We start from the raw sequence: 20,596 nt of genomic DNA on the forward strand, positions 1-20,596 counted from the left end.
AGACGGAGAGATGAGTTCATACAGAGAACTGTACTGTAGGAGGAGAGATGAGTACATACAAATAATTGTACTGTAGACGGATATATGAGTACACACAAAGAATTGGACTGTAGACGGACAGATGAGTACATACAAAGAATTGTACTGTTGAAGGAAAGCTGAGTACATAAAAAGAATTGAACTCCGGACGGAGCGATGTTTCGATGCCAAGAATTGAACTGTAGACGGAGAGATGATTATGGACCAAAAATTGAACTGTACACAGACGATTATGTACGGAGAATTGTACTATAGAAGTAGAGATAAGTACATAGAGAGGACTGTACTGTAGACGGGGAGATGAGTACATAGAAATAATTTTACTCTTGACGGAGACGTAAGTACATACAAAGAATTGTACTGTGAATGGATTGAAGAGTACATAAAGAGAATTGTACTGTAGAAGGACAGATGAGTACATACAGACAAATCCTAACGTAGAAGGACACATGAGTACATACAAGAAATGTACTGTACACAGAGAGATGAGTACATACAAAGAAAGGATCTGTAGACGGATAGATGTGTACATACAGAGAATTGTACTGTAGAGTGAGACGTGAGTACATACAAAAAGAACTGCAGAAGGAGAGATCAGTACATACAAGGAATTGTTGTTATGTTATTGTTGTTGTTATAGGGTTTAACGCCATTTTTCAGCACACGATAGGCTATACATGGCGGCCAGTATTAATGGTGGAGGAAGAACCGGGAAAACCCCGGAAAGAACCACCGACCCACGAGAAGCTACCGGCAAGCTTTCTCACATATCTACATTTGCCGAGCCCGAGACTCGAACCCACGCAGACAGAGGTGAGATGGCAGTGATCCGTGACGGACAGCGCTTTTGACCACTCGGGGCCCCTACAAAGAATTGTACTAGAGACGTAGTCAGTATATATATATATATATATATATATATATATATATATATATATATATATATATATATATATATATATATATATATATATATTCAACGGATCATTATATATATATATATATATATATATATATATATATATATATATATATATATATATATATATATATATATATATATATATATATATATATATATATAATGATCCGTTGAATATTGTCTTTTTTTACTTTGTATTTGCATGTAACAGTTCCTAGACATTGCTGTGTGAATGGTTATGAAACTTAATACGTGCATTGTCACTTATGCATCATACAGTAAACTGAGGTTGTAATGATCTACCTTTCTTGCTAAACTGGCTTTTCTGAGGTTTTGGATTATGTTCCGGTGAAAAAGACGAAATGCAGTGGTCTTCAGAGTTTGCGGCATTTCCTTCTCAACACATACCTTCAGATTTTATCAATTATAAACGTCATAAAGATAAATCCTTAATATGGACTGATTGTTTGGTACAATATTTTACTCGCGTCTTCTCTTGGTACTTTCCGAAAGTACAATGTTAGTCTTGTTAAATAATGAAACAAGTAATGACCACGTAATTAGGATGATTTCTGCACGGACTATGGCAGCTCACTGGGCATGACCGCTGGTCAGTTATTTTGGAACTCGCTGCATCGTGAAGAGGAAAACGCAAGTAAATTGCACCTTCCAGGACGAATAAAGCGAAATAATGTTATTTTCACTTCAAAGTATGGATACAATATTTTCCATGCACTTTTTTATAATTTGTATGTGAACGCGAAAAATGCATTTAAGAGTTTGAATTTTAACTTACGAAATACGATGTACATATTTAATATCATGACTTATAGTCACTTGCACTTAAACTCAAATTTGCAAACTAATTTGAAACCATTCGAGAGATAATTTATTATTCTTGGGGCACTATATGAAGCGTTTATCAAAAGAATTGCAGCATTACATGTACTTTTATATTATTAAGACTATGGGGTTCAGAAAGTGCGACCGTTTGGAATAGAACGTGCAGCCGTGTATAGGAGATAGTGCGCCCATTTATATCCTCCTTATCGGATTTTAAAGTTTATAGTCTCATCATGACAACACGAAGGGTAAGCTATGCGTAAGTCAAACTCATGAATCGATCGGGTAGAATGCTATGCCCAAAACAGTGTCACTGTTTCATGATGTTTACTTTTTCCAATTTTGCCTGTCTGTCTGAGCCCAACCTAATCCACATCTTATCTAGACAATCTCTTTGCCAATAAATAAAAATCATTTAAATTTGACACTTCTTTTATGAACATGGTGTGAATACCACCCGTTTCTTTTTTCGGTGGAGGGATTATCTTCCAAGGATACATGTATTCCCTGTGTAAAATCCGTCAATAGTTCTTTTCCTGTGTACAGATGTGCATTCTGAAGGAAATAAAGAGTTTCCAGTAACCACGTGTAAGAAGCAACTTAGAAGATGAAGAAATATCAAACTTTAATGTATTCAAAGAAAATACGACCTTTGATAACAGAAGATACATTTAATACCAATGTAGCTTTCCAGAAAAGCTGTTAAAATAGCGACGCATGGTACAAAAGAGGAGCAAAGCAATTGTCCGGTCCCTCTTCATTTATGTTCCAACTTTCATAGAGTTCTGTATAACATTACTGTACATTGTTCACTAAAGTGCAATTCACCATAGTGCATTGCCTTGTCGCTACGGTACACTACCTTGCTTACTATCTTATGTTACGTGTTTAGGCTCTAATAAAATGTAACAAAAGACAGAGTGAAAACAACAAGCTTTGAAAAACTTAACAAATATTTATTTCCCTGGAAAAACGCTGTCAAATGAGAAAAAAGAACTTACGGTTTTAAGAATCAAATCCAAAAATAATCCAAGAATAATACATGAATTAAATTTTAGAAGTCCTAGTGATGAAATGTTCTAATGAATTCAAGTTCGATTCCTGACGAAAAATCCAAATTGGAAGGCGATGACGTATACTGTAGTCAGTATAGTGCTGATGATTACATTCTTTTGTGAATCACAGAAAATAATATTTCGGCGTTTGAATTCCGAATAAAATTTAAATAAATGTTTTTGTCCAAGAATTCTGTATCAGCACTCAAATATTTCCAAGAAAAAGTTAGTCTTTTAGAATCCAACTAATCTGAATAAAAATTAAACTAAAAGTCCAAACTGGTCACAAACAAACACTTTACGATGTAAAAGCCTAACTGAGAAAAATCTACATAATATAAACAACGGTTATACAGTAACTTGAGACGCAAAACAGAGCGTGTAATGTCAATATCAAAAGCCAAACATTCCTTCTCGGTTGTTGAATAATTTCTTTGGTGCTAATTTAATTTCTTAGAAAAATAGCACACTGGATGATCAATACAATTTTCGTCACTGCATCAACAGACAGTTTAAATGATTGGATTTGGAGCTGTAAGAACTGTCGCGGTTTTAAGTATGGCTTTTAACTTATCAAAAGCCTCCAGACATTTTTTTTCAGTCCAATGAAACTTGTTTTTCTTACTCAATAAATTTATCGGGGGTTCAGCAATTATTAAAAAAAATTGGAACAAAATTTCCGATAGTATCCGGCCATATCTAAAAATCGCATCAGTTGCTTTTTTATTAACAGGAACAAGGAATTCAGAGACAGCCTTGACCTTAGCATCTATAGGTTTAACTTGTCCATGTCCCACGGTATGTCCTAGAAAAGTTACACTAGTACGACAGAGCTCACTTTCGGATAAATTAATTGTCAAACTTGCATCAGTGAGTCTGTCAAATAATTTCCGAATTGGTGCTCGATGTTCTTTCCAGGTGTCGTTTTAGATGATGACATCATCGATGTACCACAATTGTCTAGACCATATATAAACATGTTTATGAGACGTTGGAAAGTACTTGGCGACTCTTTCATCCAAAACGGCATTACTTTATATTGATAAAATCGATCTGGAATCACGAATGCCGAAATTTCCTTTGCTCTTTCCGTTAGTGGAATTCGACAATATCTTTCAGAAGATCAAATTTGGTGACATGCTTGGCATTTCCTATCTTATCAATACAGTCATCGATTCTTGGTAATGGAAATGAATCTGTTTTTGCCACATTATCCACCTTCCTATAATCTGTGCACATACGGAAAGTTTTATCTGGTTTTGGAACAAGTATGCTTGGTGAACTCCAGTCACTTTAACTGGGCTCTATCAAATCATTCTCCAGCAAATACTTAATTCCTTTTTTAAAGTATTCCTGTTTGAGATGGTTCATCCTGTACGGGTGTTGTTTCACAAGTTTGCAATGTATAATTTCAACGTCATGGAAACTTGTTTTCGTTCTTGTAGGAACATCTGGAAATAAGTGCTCATATTCAAATATTAACTGTTTATGTTCATTTCTTTCTTGCTTTTGCAAATGTGAAATTTTTTGGTCCAGATCATTCATAATTTCTGAATTCCGAAGATTTGTCACTCCAATATCAGTAGAATCCAATGATTTTTCTTCATTTAAATTTTCGCTGATACTGACAGGTACAACTAAATTAATAGCATGTTTAGCTTGGCTATCTCTTTCAGTGTACTAGTACTCCTATAATTTATTTACATACCAGGAGCACTAATATTATAATTTAACTCAGTCATTTTCTTCTTAACTTTTAAAGGGCCGTAATATCTAAACTGAAGAAAATTGTGAAGAATTAGCAAGAGAGACAGAACTATAATACCAGACTTAAAATTATCTCCATTTTGGTTCTGTCTAATCATAATTTCATTTTTAACTTGAATTGCTGGATGCCAAATTCAAGCATAATAGGCTGGGAAGTTCCAGACCTAAAATTTGACCTTTGACCCCATTGGACAGATCTGGGAAGGCCAGATTGAGTGAAAGACTTTATCAAAGCTTTTACTATTGTTTTTGATTTAATATTCGTTAAAGGAATTGCCTCTGCAAACCTTGTTGACGCACACATAATGGTCAATATGAATTGGTTACCTGACTTGGTCTTAGGTAAACTGACCAACACAATATAACGTCATTCTACTAAATGGTTCGTCAAAGGCAGTAATAGATTGTAGATGTGCCTTAGGTATCTTCTGATTGGGTTTTCCTACCATTTGACAAGTATGACACGATTTACAGTATTCACCAACATCACTTTTAATTTTTGGCCAACGGAAGTGAGACAAGACCTTGTGATAAGTTTTACTGATCCCTAAATGACAAGCCAAATGAGTTTTATGGGCCAGACTAAGTATTTCCTGTCTGTAATGTTCTTGAACTGCAATTTGATAGTTCACTGACTACTCATCACCAGCAGTTACCTCGTGTGGTCTCCATTTTCTCATAAGAATTCCATTTTTAATGAAATAACAGACAGGAACTTCAGTGGCTTCAGTTTCACTAATGAACCTGTGATACAAGCATGAAATCTCAGGATCTTTTTCCTGTTCGACGACAAGTGATTGCCGTTTTTCACCCTGATTAAAGAGAATGAGTAGTTAAAAGAGGATTACTGTGATCAATACCTTTTGATTGATCCAAACAAGGAGTGAAAGTGACCTTATCAAAAGCCTGACCAATACACGTATCAGCTAAACGAATACTTACCTTATCAACAACAGTCTCAAGAGCTTTCTTTGCCTTAGCTCTGGTAACTGCACAAGCTGGGAATACAGCAGGGAATTTTTTTTCTATTGGATCGACTTTCTTATCCAAGCAAGGCTTGTAAGTTACAAGTGGATTAACAACAACCTTTTCTCCAGCTAGGTCGTTGCCTAGTAATAAATGAATGCCCTCAACAGGTAAAATATACACTGTGCCGACGGTCGCTCGTCCTGAGACTATGTCTGATGACACATTGATTCAATGGAGAGGAAGATTAACAAAGCCGCACTCTACTCCCTGACTAAAAACACTCTCATTAGAAAAAGACTTCTCAGGAAAAGGCAAAATACCTGACAATAAGAGACTCTGAGACGCTCCTGTGTCCCTTAAAATTTTAATAGGGATAGGATTGGCCAAATCACCCAAAAGTGATATAGAACCCTTCTATATGAATGGTTCCTAATTCTCCATAATAAAATCAGAGTGGGGTTAATTAGACCCAACAAATATATTTCTTTCAATACATGACCGTGACCTTGACCTATTAGAAATAAGAGCATTTGGAATAGATCTGTCTTGATTCTGATGCCTATTTTTCAATTTGTAGCAATCAGAAATAACGTGGTCTTTCTTCTTGCAATAGGTACACGTAGTGAGAGACAATGATCTTTGGTCAAGCTTATCTAAAGCTTTAGAAGTTGTGCCAGTTTGAGATTTAGAAGGGCTTGTATTTTGTCTTGTAATAGGTAAACCTAGGAAGAGACAATGATCTTGAATCAAGCTTATTAGAAGCTTGATTTTTAGAAGTTGTGCCAGTTTGAGATTTAGAAAGGCTTGTATTAGGCTGAAATACTTTTCTGCCAGAATACTGTTGAGTGGAAGTCTTATTTACAAAGGGAACTTTATGAGTTAAAAAATACTCATCAGCAGCACGAGCAGTATTTTCAAAGGTTTCGATCTTATTCTCGTCAAGATAAATCCTAATGTCACTATGGACACAGATCTTAAACTCTTCAACCAATATGAGTTGTCTGAGACTTTCGTAATCTTTATTAAACTTTCTAGAAGAGCACCACCTATCAAACTGTCATGCTTTTTTCCCATGCAAATTCGACATAGGTCTGGTCAGCTTCTTATTTTATTGTTTCTGAATTTTTGCCGATAAGCCTCGGGGAGTAACTTATAACCCGTCAAGATATAGTCCTTAACTACATCATAGTCAGCACTCTGCTCTAATGACAGAGAAATGTAAATATCACGAGCTCTATCAGTGGGTACACATTGTAATAATAGAGTCAGTACTCACTTGGTCGCTTCAAACTCTCAGCCATTTTTTCAAAATAAGGAAAATATCTGTCTACTTCTACTTCCAGAAAAGGAGATACTAACTAGATATTTCTTAAAACATGGAAAATTAAATTTGTATTTGAAGAGGGAATGTGCTTTTCACTTGCCAGTTCCATTTCTTTTATTCTAAATTGATATTCCCTCTCTTTCTCTCTTGCTTCCAAATGCAAAATTCAATTTGTTTTTCTTGTATCTGATTTGTCTTTCTTTCTCTCTGTCTTCCGCTTGTAAATGCATTTGGTCTTTTTCTTTCTCCAATTGCAACTGCATTTGCTTTTGTTTTTCTTCTTTATCTTTCTGAAGTTCCAGCTTCCTCAACTCCAGTTCCATCTTGTATTTTAATTATAATTCCTTTACTTTTATGTCAGAGTCTGATACAGACTTACTGATCGAAACCAAAGCACTTTTGTCCAAAACATTCTTTTCTACCAAGTATTGGACCACACTATTTTTTATTTCTTGCTTCGTTAAGGAAGCCTTTACCTCAGAAAGATAGTATTTTCTGGCAAGTTGAATTAATTCATCTTTTTAGAAAAAGGTCTAATTGGTCCTGGCTAGGAAATATTTCCACTTTTGATGACATTTTGGAAAAAGCTTGCCGATTTCACTATAGATTTCAAAAACATGGGGAATTCAAATTTCAAATAATTTATTTCCCTTTAAAAGCACTGTGAAAATAAAATAAAAAAAGAACTTGCGGTTTTAAGAATCAAATAAAAAAAAAATAATCCAAGAATAATCCACGAATTAAATTTTAGAAGTTCTAGTAATAAAATGTTCTTATAAATTCAAGTTCGAGTCCCGACGAAAAATTCAAAATGGAAGGCGATGACGCATCATGTACTCAGTATATTGCTGATGTTTACAGTCCTTTGTGAACCACAGAAAATAATATTCCAGTGTTTAAATAAATGTCTTTGTCCAAGAATTCTATATGAGCACTCACATATTTCCAGGAAAAAGAATTAATCTTTTAGAATCCCAAAAAACTGAATAAAAATTAAATTATAACTCCAAACTGGTCACAAACACTTTACAGTGTAAAAGTCAAACTAAGAACAATCATTATAAACAAAGGTTATACAGTAACTTGAGACGCAACACAGATTTCCAGATGAGGGTCACGTGATCACATTCTAGAATGATTTAGAATGTATATACAAGTCGAATGGCACGTAGTCCAGTACGGTTTCGATTTCACCATTATCATTCACACATTAAAAATGAATAAAAATGTTGTTTACTTGATTCTCAATCGAGGCCAGGAATTAGGTCAAAAATAGAAGTAGTGTTTCTATTATTAGGCGTCCACGGAAAGAGTCAGGTCAAACTGAATTTTATGGAGAATATCAAATTCCTAGTAAACAAAATTAAATTACGTTGACATGTAATTAAAACAAAAAGATTTTCAAACTTACAAGCAACTAAATTAAATCAAATATACGTAACAACTATAGTAATTTCCCATGTTCATCATAGTGCACTGCCTTGTTCGCTAAGGTACACTACCTTGTTTACTATAGTACATTCCCATGTTCACCATAGGGCACTGCCTTTGTGGCGTTCTATGATGTTCTGCAAAATCTAGAATATCACATGAATAAATACAGTAGTTTACTACGAAGTAACCAAATAGCGAATTACAATATTAATTCTGACTACGAGCTAGCACTCTACATAATCATAGCTCATTTCTCAAGTACGCATGTAAATTAAACAATACAAAGGTAATTCTACGTACTAACGATTCTAGTAAGTAAATATACATATTGCACATGATTACAATTACAAATAACTCACTGACCTTTACGAAGCTTTCTGTCCTTAGAATGTAATAAGGGTTTTCCCGCCAGTTTACGAGTGGCTTCCTCGGAGTATATTGCTGCTTGACCAGCACAATGGCTTACAATCACTAATTCGTTCTCAGCCCAAATGACTGTTAAATTCTGGTTCGACTTGATGGCCCCACCCTTCCTCAGTTCCGATTGGATATCAATTCTACCCCAGTCGGTGTAGTTTAACAGATCAGCCTCAGGCCATCTGTCAACGCGGGGAGATTTACAACATCAACAAGGGTCCTTTGTTCTAGAACAAAGCTTCCAACGTCTACATATGAGTTTTGACACACAAGGAAGCGGGGCTCTTGTACAAACACGAATCGCTACGATAGCCGCAGGGGTCTACATATACACATGGCTGCTAACCGATTCCTTTGTTCCTCACTTACGTAATCGCGGGCAGGCAAACGTGACAGCCTTGTTCGCTAAGGTACACTACCTTGTTTACTATAGTACTTTCCCATGTTCACCATAGTGCACTGCCTGTTCGCTAAGCTACACTACCTTGTTTACTATAGTACTTTCCCATGTTCACCACAGTGCACTGCCTGTTCGCTAAGGTACACTACCATATTTACTATACTACACTCCCGTGTTCACCATAGTGCACTGCTTTATTCGATAAGGTACACTACATTGTTTACTATGGTACACTCCCATGTTAACCACAGTGCACTGCCTTGTTCGCTAAGGTATAATATCTTGGTTACTATTATAGTACACTCCCAAGTTCACCACAGATCACTAAGTCATGCTAACTTACACGATTTTATGCTCAAGGATGTAAATACTTTCCAATCTGTGACTATTTAGTAAAATAAGTATATCTCCTGCTTAGCTATATATATATATATATATATATATATATATATATATATATATATATATATATATATATATATATATATATATATATATATATATATATATATATATATATATATATATATATATATATATATATATATATATATATGTATGTATGTATGTGTGTGTGTGTGTGTGTGTGTGTGTGTGTGTGTGTGTGTGCGCGCGCGCGTGCGTGCGTGCGTGCGTGTGTGTGTGTGGTTTATAAATTGAAGTTCTGGGGTGGGATCATTTTCTCGAACCAGAAAAACGGGTAAAGTAGTCTAAATGGCCTAAATTTGAAAAATATGAAACTGTAACAGATATTTAATTTGAATAGATTATTAAATAGATAATTTTCTGCTGACGTTACTTAATTTGCATGATGATAACAATGATTATTCTGAATGGAAAATTATTCATATAAGTTTATGCAATGATTTTGTGAGGCACTAAAATTAATTTAAACAACATCCAAAACTACGACTGAAAAATGTAAAAATAACAAAAATCTATATTAATGTTGGTCACGAAAAATCACCCGAGCATGCCATGGTTTATGATTCTCTTTCACATACATTTAACTGTGTAAAGAACACAAATGTGTACTTACTATAATACTCCAAACACACAGACCACATATGAGTCGTAAAACACAATGGGGTTTATTGTTGGAGGAAAGAAACATTTCAGAAATGTGTCATTTGATCTCTTTCATTTGAAAGCCAAACATATGAGTAACAGACTAAATCGATACAAGGTGGATCATATATATCAGAGAGCCTTTGTTTGCTTAATTACGTGTAAACTTTGCCACTTAGTTACGAAGACAAAACTAAATCTATATGAAAACATATTAGATGTCTTTTTATCTTTGTTCTTCTGAACATTTTCGTTCAGTTTTTGGTCTGTTTGTTTGTTGAATGAATGGAAAAAGACATAGGCGCTTCAGTATAAATTTGTGGCTTAGATGTTTTCAGCACCAGATAGCTTATTTTTTAAAACCGTGGCGTTTTACGTTTTTAAAATTTAGCACATTGTCATAACCAATAAGAATTTCTCCATTGTCAAGTTTGCCAGCTGATGGTGTCATATCTTCATATCATATCAAGTGTACATGTTTTTCATGTTTAATAATTTAGAAGAGTGTCCTAGCGAATTCATTCACATTCTTCTGCTACCAAGGATTTTTGAAAGCTACAGTACCATGAAGAAACTATATAGAACCGACTGTAAAGATCATATACTCAGGAAAAGGGAAATTAAAGAGATGTTTTTGTTTTCTAATACTTTAAACAATATGAACAAGATTCCTTCTACAGTTGGATAGGACCCATACCGAGTTTGTGGTTTAAACTTCGGTCAGAATTGAGGAATAGATAGGACACACACACACACGCACACACACACACACACACATACATACTGTTATATATATATATATATATATATATATATATATATATATATATATATATATATATATATATATATATATAAACAGCTGGTCTAATATGGAGGGTGTAAAGAGACCTTTGGGAAAATCTTCGTAGTAAAATAAATAGTGATGACCCAAGCGCGTAGGTATGTCACTAAAGGGATCATAGGGATTATCATTGTATTAAATTGTACTCACCTACTATTGTGGGTTTCTCCACCAACCTACCTACATATCCACCAAGCCTAATCTTCCCATCTGTTTAGCTAGCTAGCTATAGTTTTCTATTGGACCTATTTGCGTCTTGTAACCCTTTTTCACCTGACTAAAAACAGCACAATACTGATAAAATTTGCTCGATAGCACAAAAAATTAAGTTTAGAGGTATTCGGTTTGACACACTTTACCATAAACAGATGATTTGATTAGAGTTTTAGACCACTGTACATCAGTTTCTTGCATATTTTAGAACTTTCTGGATAAGCAACACAAATAAAGAAGAAGAAAAACAACACTTGAGGTAGACAAATTTAGTTAGTATATTGTGAAATCTGAAAATGTTGATACATGTAAATGTGCATACATAAATAATAAGGACACATGCTCCAATTGTAATGTGTGCATCAAAAATTAATCGCACTCGAATACGACTTTCGCTAATTTAAAGAAAATTATTTTTTTGCACATTGGGCGTGACATTTTTTTAAAAAACAAGTTTTTTCTCTATTTGCATTCGTATGTAAATCATCTGATTAGATTTTCAGACCATATATAATGTTTTTTATTCTACTTATCATTTTTATTGTTAGTTCAAAGTTTGAACCTTGATTACTTGCAGAAAATTTATTTAATTTTAAATATCTTCTTTTTTAAAATCATCACATGGAGGAAGTTTACTACTTTGTGGGAGCTAAAACACTGGAATAAGAAATTATCTGACATTTAAAACCATTTATACATCATATAAAAATATTAATTTCTTTCAGTGTTTTGACGGTCAGTTGTCAAGGGATGGTTTTAACTTTGCGAATGGCATGTCTTTCTAATTAGTATTGTTTAAGTGTTTAGAAAGCAATGCAGCGCATGCGCTTAATATCGTCTGACTGAAATACAACTTTTTACGAGAACAATCGTGACTGGAAAAAGGAACTTTAGCTAAAGTAGTCATACTACTCGCAAAATAACTCTAGCTCCATATAAAGTTTGGAATTCAATGATTTATTCGACATTTGTGCTGATGTAAATGTATACATTTCATAAACCTATCCCAACTTATTCAGACATTAGACACAACAAGAACAAGAAATACAACCAACGAAATGTATGTATATATGTATGTATGTATGTATGTATGTACGTACGTACGTACGCACGCACGCACCCACATACGTACGCACGCGCCTACAAGCGTGCAAACGCTCGCTCGCACGCACTCACATGCCTACGTACGTACGTATGTACCCGGCATGTTTCCTGGGCACTTCATACCTGTACTGTGCTTTTTTAATCATTCATACTCTAGTTTATATGATCTTGTAACATCTGGTCCAGTACAAGATTTTACTCCTGTTATGTCTTTGAAACTTGTGCAGATGCAAAGAACAAATCTTAGAATAATCATTACTCTTAAAACATTTCTATTTCATTGTACATTTGAAAACTATAAATGTCGCAGCCCCAAAAGCACAGCAGTGCTAGCGAAAAGAGGTTATCTCTCAATTGATCCATCGATCAAAAATTAAAACACACACATCCTCCAGATTCGTTTCTTGAATTAATTCCTATCCTTTTACATATTTCCGTTTCTGCAAAGGGGTGCATTTACGTGGATTGTAACGAACGAGTAAAGATCTATTTGATCTTGGTAACTTCATCGTTCATTTACGCCAAAACTAACAAGCTACGACTGTTTGAATTTTTAACGTTACAAGCCATGACGTTATGACGAAGCAATTGTAGTTAACGTCATCGCATTTCTTGTAAATTAATTTAATTTTTTATTTAATGTTTGAAGCATATACTAGATAAAATTGTAGATATCCAAATAAAATATCTCCATAAATAACACACAAGTGAACTGACATATAAATGACACTAGTGAAATGACATATAAATAACACACTAGTGAATTGACATATAAATAATACACTGAAGAAATACTATAAAAATAACACACTAGTGAACTGATATGTAAATAACTCACTAGTTGTTGTTGTTGTTGTTGTTGTAGGGTTTAACGTCATTTTCAGCACAAGATAGGCTATACATGGCGGCCAGTATTAATGGTTAAGAAAGAACCCGGGAAAACCCCGGAAAGAACCATCGACCCACGGAAAGCTACTGGCAAGCTTTCTCACATAACAACATAGGATGAACCCGCGACTCGAACCCACGCAGACAGAGGTGAGATGGCAGTGATCCGTAAGGGTGAGCGCTTTAGGCCACTCGGTCATTCGGGGCCCCTAACTCACTAGTGAATTGAAACAGAAATAACGCACTGATGAACTGACACATAAATAACACACCAGTAAATTTACATAAATAACACAATGATGAACTGACACATAAATAACACACCAGTGAATTGACATAGACATAACACACTGATGAATTGACACATAAATAACACAACACTGAATTGACATATAAATAACGCACTGATGAATTGACACATAAATAACACACCAGTGAACTGAAACATTAATAACACATCAGTTAAATGACATATAAATAACACACTGATGAATTGACACATAAATAACACACAAGTAAATTGACATATAAATAACATACTGATTAACTGACACATAAATAACAACCAGTGAATCGACATATAAATAAAACACTGATGAAATGACACATAAATGACACACCAGTGAAATGACATATAAATAACACACAAGTGAATTGACATTTAAATAACACGCTGATGAATTGAGACATTAATAACACGCCAGTGAATGGACGTATAAAAAACTCATTGATGAACTGACATACAAATATATGTTGGTTGACCATTGCGGCTCGATGAAGTCAATCCTGTGCTGCTCTTTGCTGATGGCTCTTCATATGGCTGATGAGTCCGATGCGAGATGCGCATGTCCTGAAGCAGTGTGTACACATGAAGCATGGGTTGGTTCTTGACGCTGAGGCCTTCCTGCGGGGAGCCTCGAAGGTTTTTCACCCATTACGAACAGCTGCACGCCAACTAGATCTATCCTTGACGCATGACTCGAGGTTTGTCACAGATATCGAGCAGCATCTCAGTCTGTCCTTGATGTAGCCTCTGAATCTTTTCTTCGGGCAACCACTTTTTCTGTGTCCACTAGAAAGAGATCCATACAAAATCTAACGTGGCATTCGAGACTCCTCCATACGGATAACATGACCCGTTCACCGGAGTTGGGCTCTCATGACCACTGATTCGATACTGGTTAAGCTTGCTCTTTTCAGCACATCTAGGTTTGTCACTGTGTCTTGCCACCTGACGATGTGCTTCTTGTAAGTTGTCCAGGTCTCACATCCATATAGGAGGCTTGTCCTTTATATACTTTTATCTCGGTGGACAGTTTGATATTACTGTGGCTCAACATGCGAGAGCGGAGACGTCCTAGTGATTGACTGGCACTGCTGGTGCATGCCGTTATCTCCTTGTCTAACGATCCATCGAACGATATGATGCTTCCAAGGTATTTGAAGTGATCGACATTTTTCAGCTGATTGTCATCGATAGACACAATCGGGGGACGAGCTATGGTGCCTGGGACAGGTTGACGAAGTACTTCTGTCTTGCTCAGACTGATAGTGAGTTTGAAGAGTCTCGAGGCTTCAGCGAAGCGAATAACGATGATCTGGAGAGCTGCTTCCGTGTGTGACATGAGAGCACAGTCATCCACGAAAAGTTCTTCAAGAATAATTTTCTCCATTGTTTTGGACCGGCCATTCAGTCGGCGAAGGTCGAAGAGAAAGCCATCCAGTCTGTATTTTATATACATTCCTTTCTGGAGATTACGTGTACCATGGTCCAGGACAAATGTAAAGAAGATGTTGAATAATACTTGGGTGAGAACGCAACCCCGCTTCACGACGTTAGAAGCGTTGAATGGCTCAGATACATCCATGTTGTAAAAAGTCCCGTCATGCCGACGTGGAAAGGTCGGATCATCCTAATGAACTTCCGAGGGCAACCGAGTCGTGCTAGGATTACCCATAGTGCATCTCTGTTGACCGTATCGAAGGCATTTGTGAGGTTTATGAAGACATCGTAGAAGTTCATGTTTTGTTCAATGCACTTTTCCTGTATCTTTCTCACTGTGAAGATCATATCGATCGTGCTCCGATCTTGTCCGAATCCAAACTGGGTTTCCGGCAGTATGGCTTCCGAGACATCAACTACCAGACGGTTGAGAAGGAAGCGGGCCATAATCTTGCCTGCAAAATCGACAGAGTTATATGCCTCGATAGTTGTCACAGTCAGCTTTGTTCCCATTGTTTTTGTGTAAGGTGACAATCATTGCATCTTTGAACTCCTGTGGTATGGACTCCTCCTCCAAGATGCTGATCAGGATACTGTGCAGTGCCTCAAGTACCTTAGGGCCAGATGCTTTGAAGTGTTCAACAGGAATTCCATCCGAGCCTGGTGCCTTGCCAAAACTGATCATGATGATGGATCGCTCGACTTCTTCCGTGGTAGGGGTCAAGTCCAGGTCCGAGATAGTTGGCTTATTGCGTATTGCTGGACTTCGTCTGCTTTGTGGTCCCAGCAGCAATTTTGCATAATGCGGAGTTCTATCTGGGCTTTGCTGTGCAAGTGGTTGAAGCGATCACGTTTTGAGACTGGGTCAACGTCGTTCTGCCATTCTACATAGGCCTCTCGCTTTTGATAAAAGAGAATGCTTATCACTTCGTTATTTTCGTCAAAACAGTCTTGGCGGACTTTTCTTTTTGGTCCCAGGATGACCTTTGCAGACTCACTCACCATGTCCTTGAGCTGGTTCCACTTTGAGGTTGGGTCACCAGTCAGAGGTCCGTGCGCAGTCAATAGGATTTCAATGTGAGTTTGATATTGCTCTCTCACCTGCGGATGGTTCAGCCTTGTAGTGTTGAACTTGATTCGGGTAAGCTTCGTCTTTTTGCGCTGTGGCAGGACAATGTTGAGATCAAGGTAAGCCCTGGCTAATCGGTGGTCCGTCCAGCACTCGACATAAAAATAACACACTAGTAAATTGACATATCAATAAAAGACTAGTGAATTGACATATAAATAACACACTAGTGAATTGACATATAACTAACACACTAGTGAATTGACATAAAAATAACACACTAGTTAACTGACATATAAATAACTTACTAGTGAAATGACATATAAATAATACACTAATGAAATGATATATCAATAACACACTAGTGAATTGACATATCAATAACAAACTAGTGAATCGAAATATCAATAACACATTAGTGAATCGACATATCAATAACACTAGTGAACTGACATATAAATAACACACTGGTGAATTGACATATAAATAACACACTAATGAAATGATATATAAATAACTCACTAGTGAATTGACATATCAATAACACACTAGTGAATCGACATATCAATAACACACTAGTGAATCGACATATTAATAACACATTAGTGAATTGACATATCAATAGCACACCTGTGAACCGATATATCAATAACACACTAGTGAATCGACATATCAATAACACACTAGTGAATTGACATATCAACAACACATTAGTGAATCGACATATCAATAACACACTAGTGAATTGACATATCAATAACACACTAGTGAATCGACATATCAATAACACTAGTGAATTGACATATCAATAACACTAGTGAATTGACATATCAATAACACACTAGTGAATCGACATATCAATGACACACTAGTGAATCGACATATCAATAACACACTAGTGAATCGACATATCAATAACATAATTGTGAATCGACATATAATGCTGGTTCGTTGGTTATATCATGCTGAGGAAATGGGAACCAAGTGCTTTTCCCAAGTATACTCCGCGGCAGCCAGGCTGGTTTTGGTGAGTATCGAACCCGCGACACTTGGATAACGATTCCGACTCTCTACAAACACAGTTAGATCACAATGGAATTTAAATCATATCATCGTAAGCTTAGAACGAGTTTATAGCAAAGCTTTTTTTCGACAACCTCGCAAAGATTATAAGGGAACTGTATGACACCCCTCCCCCAAGTCTTTTGTTGTTTTGTTTTATTGTTGTTTTTACAATGAAAGCCTTAATACAATGTGTGTCTTTGAACTTCGCATTTGCGTATAGTTTTAAAGGCCTCTTTTCATTTGCATATTAAAACCAATTAACGAGATAGTGAAAGAAGGTGGGAGTGGACCTTGAACTGTTATCAAAACCTGACAATTAATAATTTTTTAAAAGAAATCAGTGGAATAAGAGTAAAATCATCATACTGTATACTAAAGAATACACGGCACTCTCTACTGGACAGATGTAAAATCATCATACTGTATACTATAGAATACACGGCACTCTCTACTGGACAGATGTAAAATCATCATACTGTATACTATAGAATACACGGCACTCTCTACTGGACAGATGTAAAATCATCATACTGTATACTATAGAATACACGGCACTCTCTACTGGACACATTGTTTATTTCTTGCTCTCTTGATCTAGGTAAAGTGAATGACAAAATGTAAGGATGTTAGACACAGTTGCACATATATTGTAAATATGAATTTGAACTTTACATTAAATTTTCCTGCTTGATTAAGAAAATAGAATGCATGACTAGTTTTTATTATAGTAAGTTGGCTAAAATATATGACTGAGAAAAATACTGCACAAAATATTGCCAGTTATGATAACTTTGGGTCGAGGCTTCAGTATTTAAACCCTTATTCCTCGCGTAAAATGTTTACCTTTATTGAAAACAAGGTTTAATAAATAAATTCAGGTTCGATATCGACAGTGTTATCCCGAACAGAAAAGTCATATGGACTTAAATTTCATGTATATCCGATATACCTGTTTAAAACTGTAGGCCTGCTTATTCGTGCTTAAGAATACCAGTCCACTAAACCACTTCTGAACGAACGTAATTATGCATTTCATGCTACAGTTAGTCTGGTATGGATATGAATACATTATTATTTTATCTTTATAGGTATCAGGTCAAACAAATACATAATGTGTTACTCAGAAATAATTTCAACACGTCCTTGAATAGATCTGAGTGTTATGATAATGGTTCAGATTTGTGGTAATTGATACATAGGAATCATATATCTTTTTTAAAAATATACATGAATTGATAAATGGATGGACAGAGGGATAGAGAGAACGATTGATTAATGATGAATAGAGAGATGGATACATGGATGGATGAATGGATTTATAGATGAATAGAGGGATGGAGAGATGAATAAATGGATTGATGAGTGGATGAATGGAGGGGTGGAGAGATGGATTGATGAATGGACGATGGAAGGATGGAGAGATGGATTGATGAATTTATAACAAGAAATGGAGAGACGGATTGAGAAATGGGTGAATTGAGAAATAGAGAGACGGATTGATGAATTGATGAATAAGGAGATGCAAAGATGGATTGATGCGCTCTTCCAAGTTGGCGGGCACAGAGTATACTATCGTCACTATCCTTTTGTAAACATACCGATGAGCATGGATCATATTTATTAGTGTACCATTTACTTCATAACTTTACTTGCATTATAAACATTTATGTATGACCATCTCCCTGCCAGATACAAAGGTTTGATGCAGTTGGTTTCTTAAATTCAGGTCCAGATATCTCACTTTTTATGTCATAGTACTAGTCTCATCATCAGATCTCTAAAATAGGTCAAGGTGTCATCCATTAGTAGCCATCCATCCATCCATCCATCTATCCGTCCGCCTATCTGTCTTTAACTGGTCACCGCACTTCTCTTTTGTTAGCTTGCATGCGAAGAATGTTTTCCACCCTCTATGTAAATGTACCTCACCAGCTAGTTATATAAAATTCAGTAAATTATGGACAGAGATTCTTGCTAAAACATTTTAGTCAACGTTTAAAAAATTACCATCTTATCTGACAACAATAAGGGTGTCGCAATTTAACATACATGCATATACAGAGTATCTTACGAAAATATGAAAACTTCACCTAGCAAACTTGATTATAACGTTGTTGGACATGAAAAGTTTGCTAAAACTTACAACTTCCCCATTAATGTGAGTCACAAAAAGTCTGAATGTTACAACAAAGAGATCACAAGTCCTAATTGTTGTGGTCTGGTCCTTAAATCTTATCTCACTGAGAAGGCTTAGAGGAATGAGGCAGTTTTATAATATAATTTAAGAAGGATTTAGTTTGATCCCTATAAGTGGCAAAGTATATATGCTTTAATTAAGCAAACAAAGGCGTTGTGTCCTATATGACCCAGCTATATCGAACTGTCTCGCATTTGTTTGGATTAGAAAATCTAGGAGATCAAAGTAAACGTTATAGAAAGAAATTAGATTGTATTCTAAGGTCTTAAATGTACTTAATTCGTTCTTTTTATGAGCCAGAGATGGTTCGTAGTTCGTATGAACACGATATTTTCACACAGAACGGGTACCGTTTATTTTTTTGTATCCTGTCTGTAGTTTCATGACCAGTTACTTGTATACTCTGGCGGTTTTATGTGTCCCATACATAATGTGGTTTTATTTGTCCCATGCATAATGTGGTTGTATGTATTCCATACATAATGAATTGATTTTGGCCTTACTTAAGGTAACAATTGGTGTAGTATGAAGTGATGTGCAAGATCATTATGGAAACTTCCTAATGAAGGACTTAATTTCCGTAACGATCTAATAGAGCCGAAAGCAACATCTCTCTCTCTCTCTCTCTCTCTCTCTCTCTCTCTGTTTATTTGTATTGACCTTGGATGATGAAATGACATGTACATAAACTCAACCGTAAAAGAAGCGAAAGTTTTGCAAAATACCCTGCCACAATCTCCTCCCCGAAAATTATATGAACCCAGTTGAAGCATTTCGCACAAACATTTTGTCCCATTTTTTATGAGGCACGCTTTATTCAAATTATGTTTGCAATTTAATATTTGGAATTTTGTGGGGGTATCATTCTTATCCATGGTTATTGTGTGTGTGTGTGTGTGTGTGTGTGTGTGTGTGTGTGCGCGCGCGCGCGTGCGTGTGTGCGTGTTTCCCGATGATCACCTGGACCTATTTAAATTATTCGACACTATCACCGCTGTCGCCCCCAATAAGTCCTCTAAAATGTGTAGTATATCTCTTAACGGAACAGAAAATATGAATAATTTAAGGAAAATTCGTGTTTTGACTTGAAACTCGGTCAATCAGTATACCAGTGAAACGGTATATGGAAAGACCCTTTTCATCCGCAACTCATCAACTTCTCAAAGTGAAAAATAGTATATAGAAATTTTTTTATCCTGTTACTCAGTTAACCAGTCTAATCTTGGAATAGTATACTGGAAATCCCTTTTCTCCT

General features: G+C 35.8%; 1 protein-coding gene across 1 annotated transcript; it reads right to left on the minus strand.

Annotated features, from left to right (window-relative positions):
• Window positions 1-14,501: 14,501 nt before the first annotated feature.
• On the minus strand, window positions 14,502-15,523 carry LOC149779422 (uncharacterized). Its single transcript, XM_089938431.1, has 2 exons — window positions 15,242-15,523; window positions 14,502-15,035 (listed from the first exon to the last, which is right to left on the minus strand). The coding sequence occupies exons 1-2, from the start codon at window positions 15,521-15,523 to the stop codon at window positions 14,502-14,504; spliced, it is 816 nt and encodes a 271-aa protein (XP_089794557.1).
• Window positions 15,524-20,596: the final 5,073 nt, after the last annotated feature.

Source organism: Sinohyriopsis cumingii, chromosome 17 (assembly GCF_028554795.1).
Source record: "Sinohyriopsis cumingii isolate HCF-2022 chromosome 17, ASM2855479v2, whole genome shotgun sequence".
Taxonomy (NCBI): Eukaryota; Metazoa; Mollusca; class Bivalvia; order Unionida; family Unionidae; genus Sinohyriopsis; species Sinohyriopsis cumingii.

Bases quoted from the DNA above. Each gene is read 5' to 3' on its own strand.
- LOC149779422 (XM_089938431.1), bottom strand. From the start codon at position 15,523: ATGGGAACAAAGCTGACTGTGACAACTATCGAGGCATATAACTCTGTC. The intron at 15,036-15,241 runs GTAATCCTAGCA...CGTAATCTCCAG, and splicing joins TCAACAGAGATGCACTATGG to AAAGGAATGTATATAAAATA.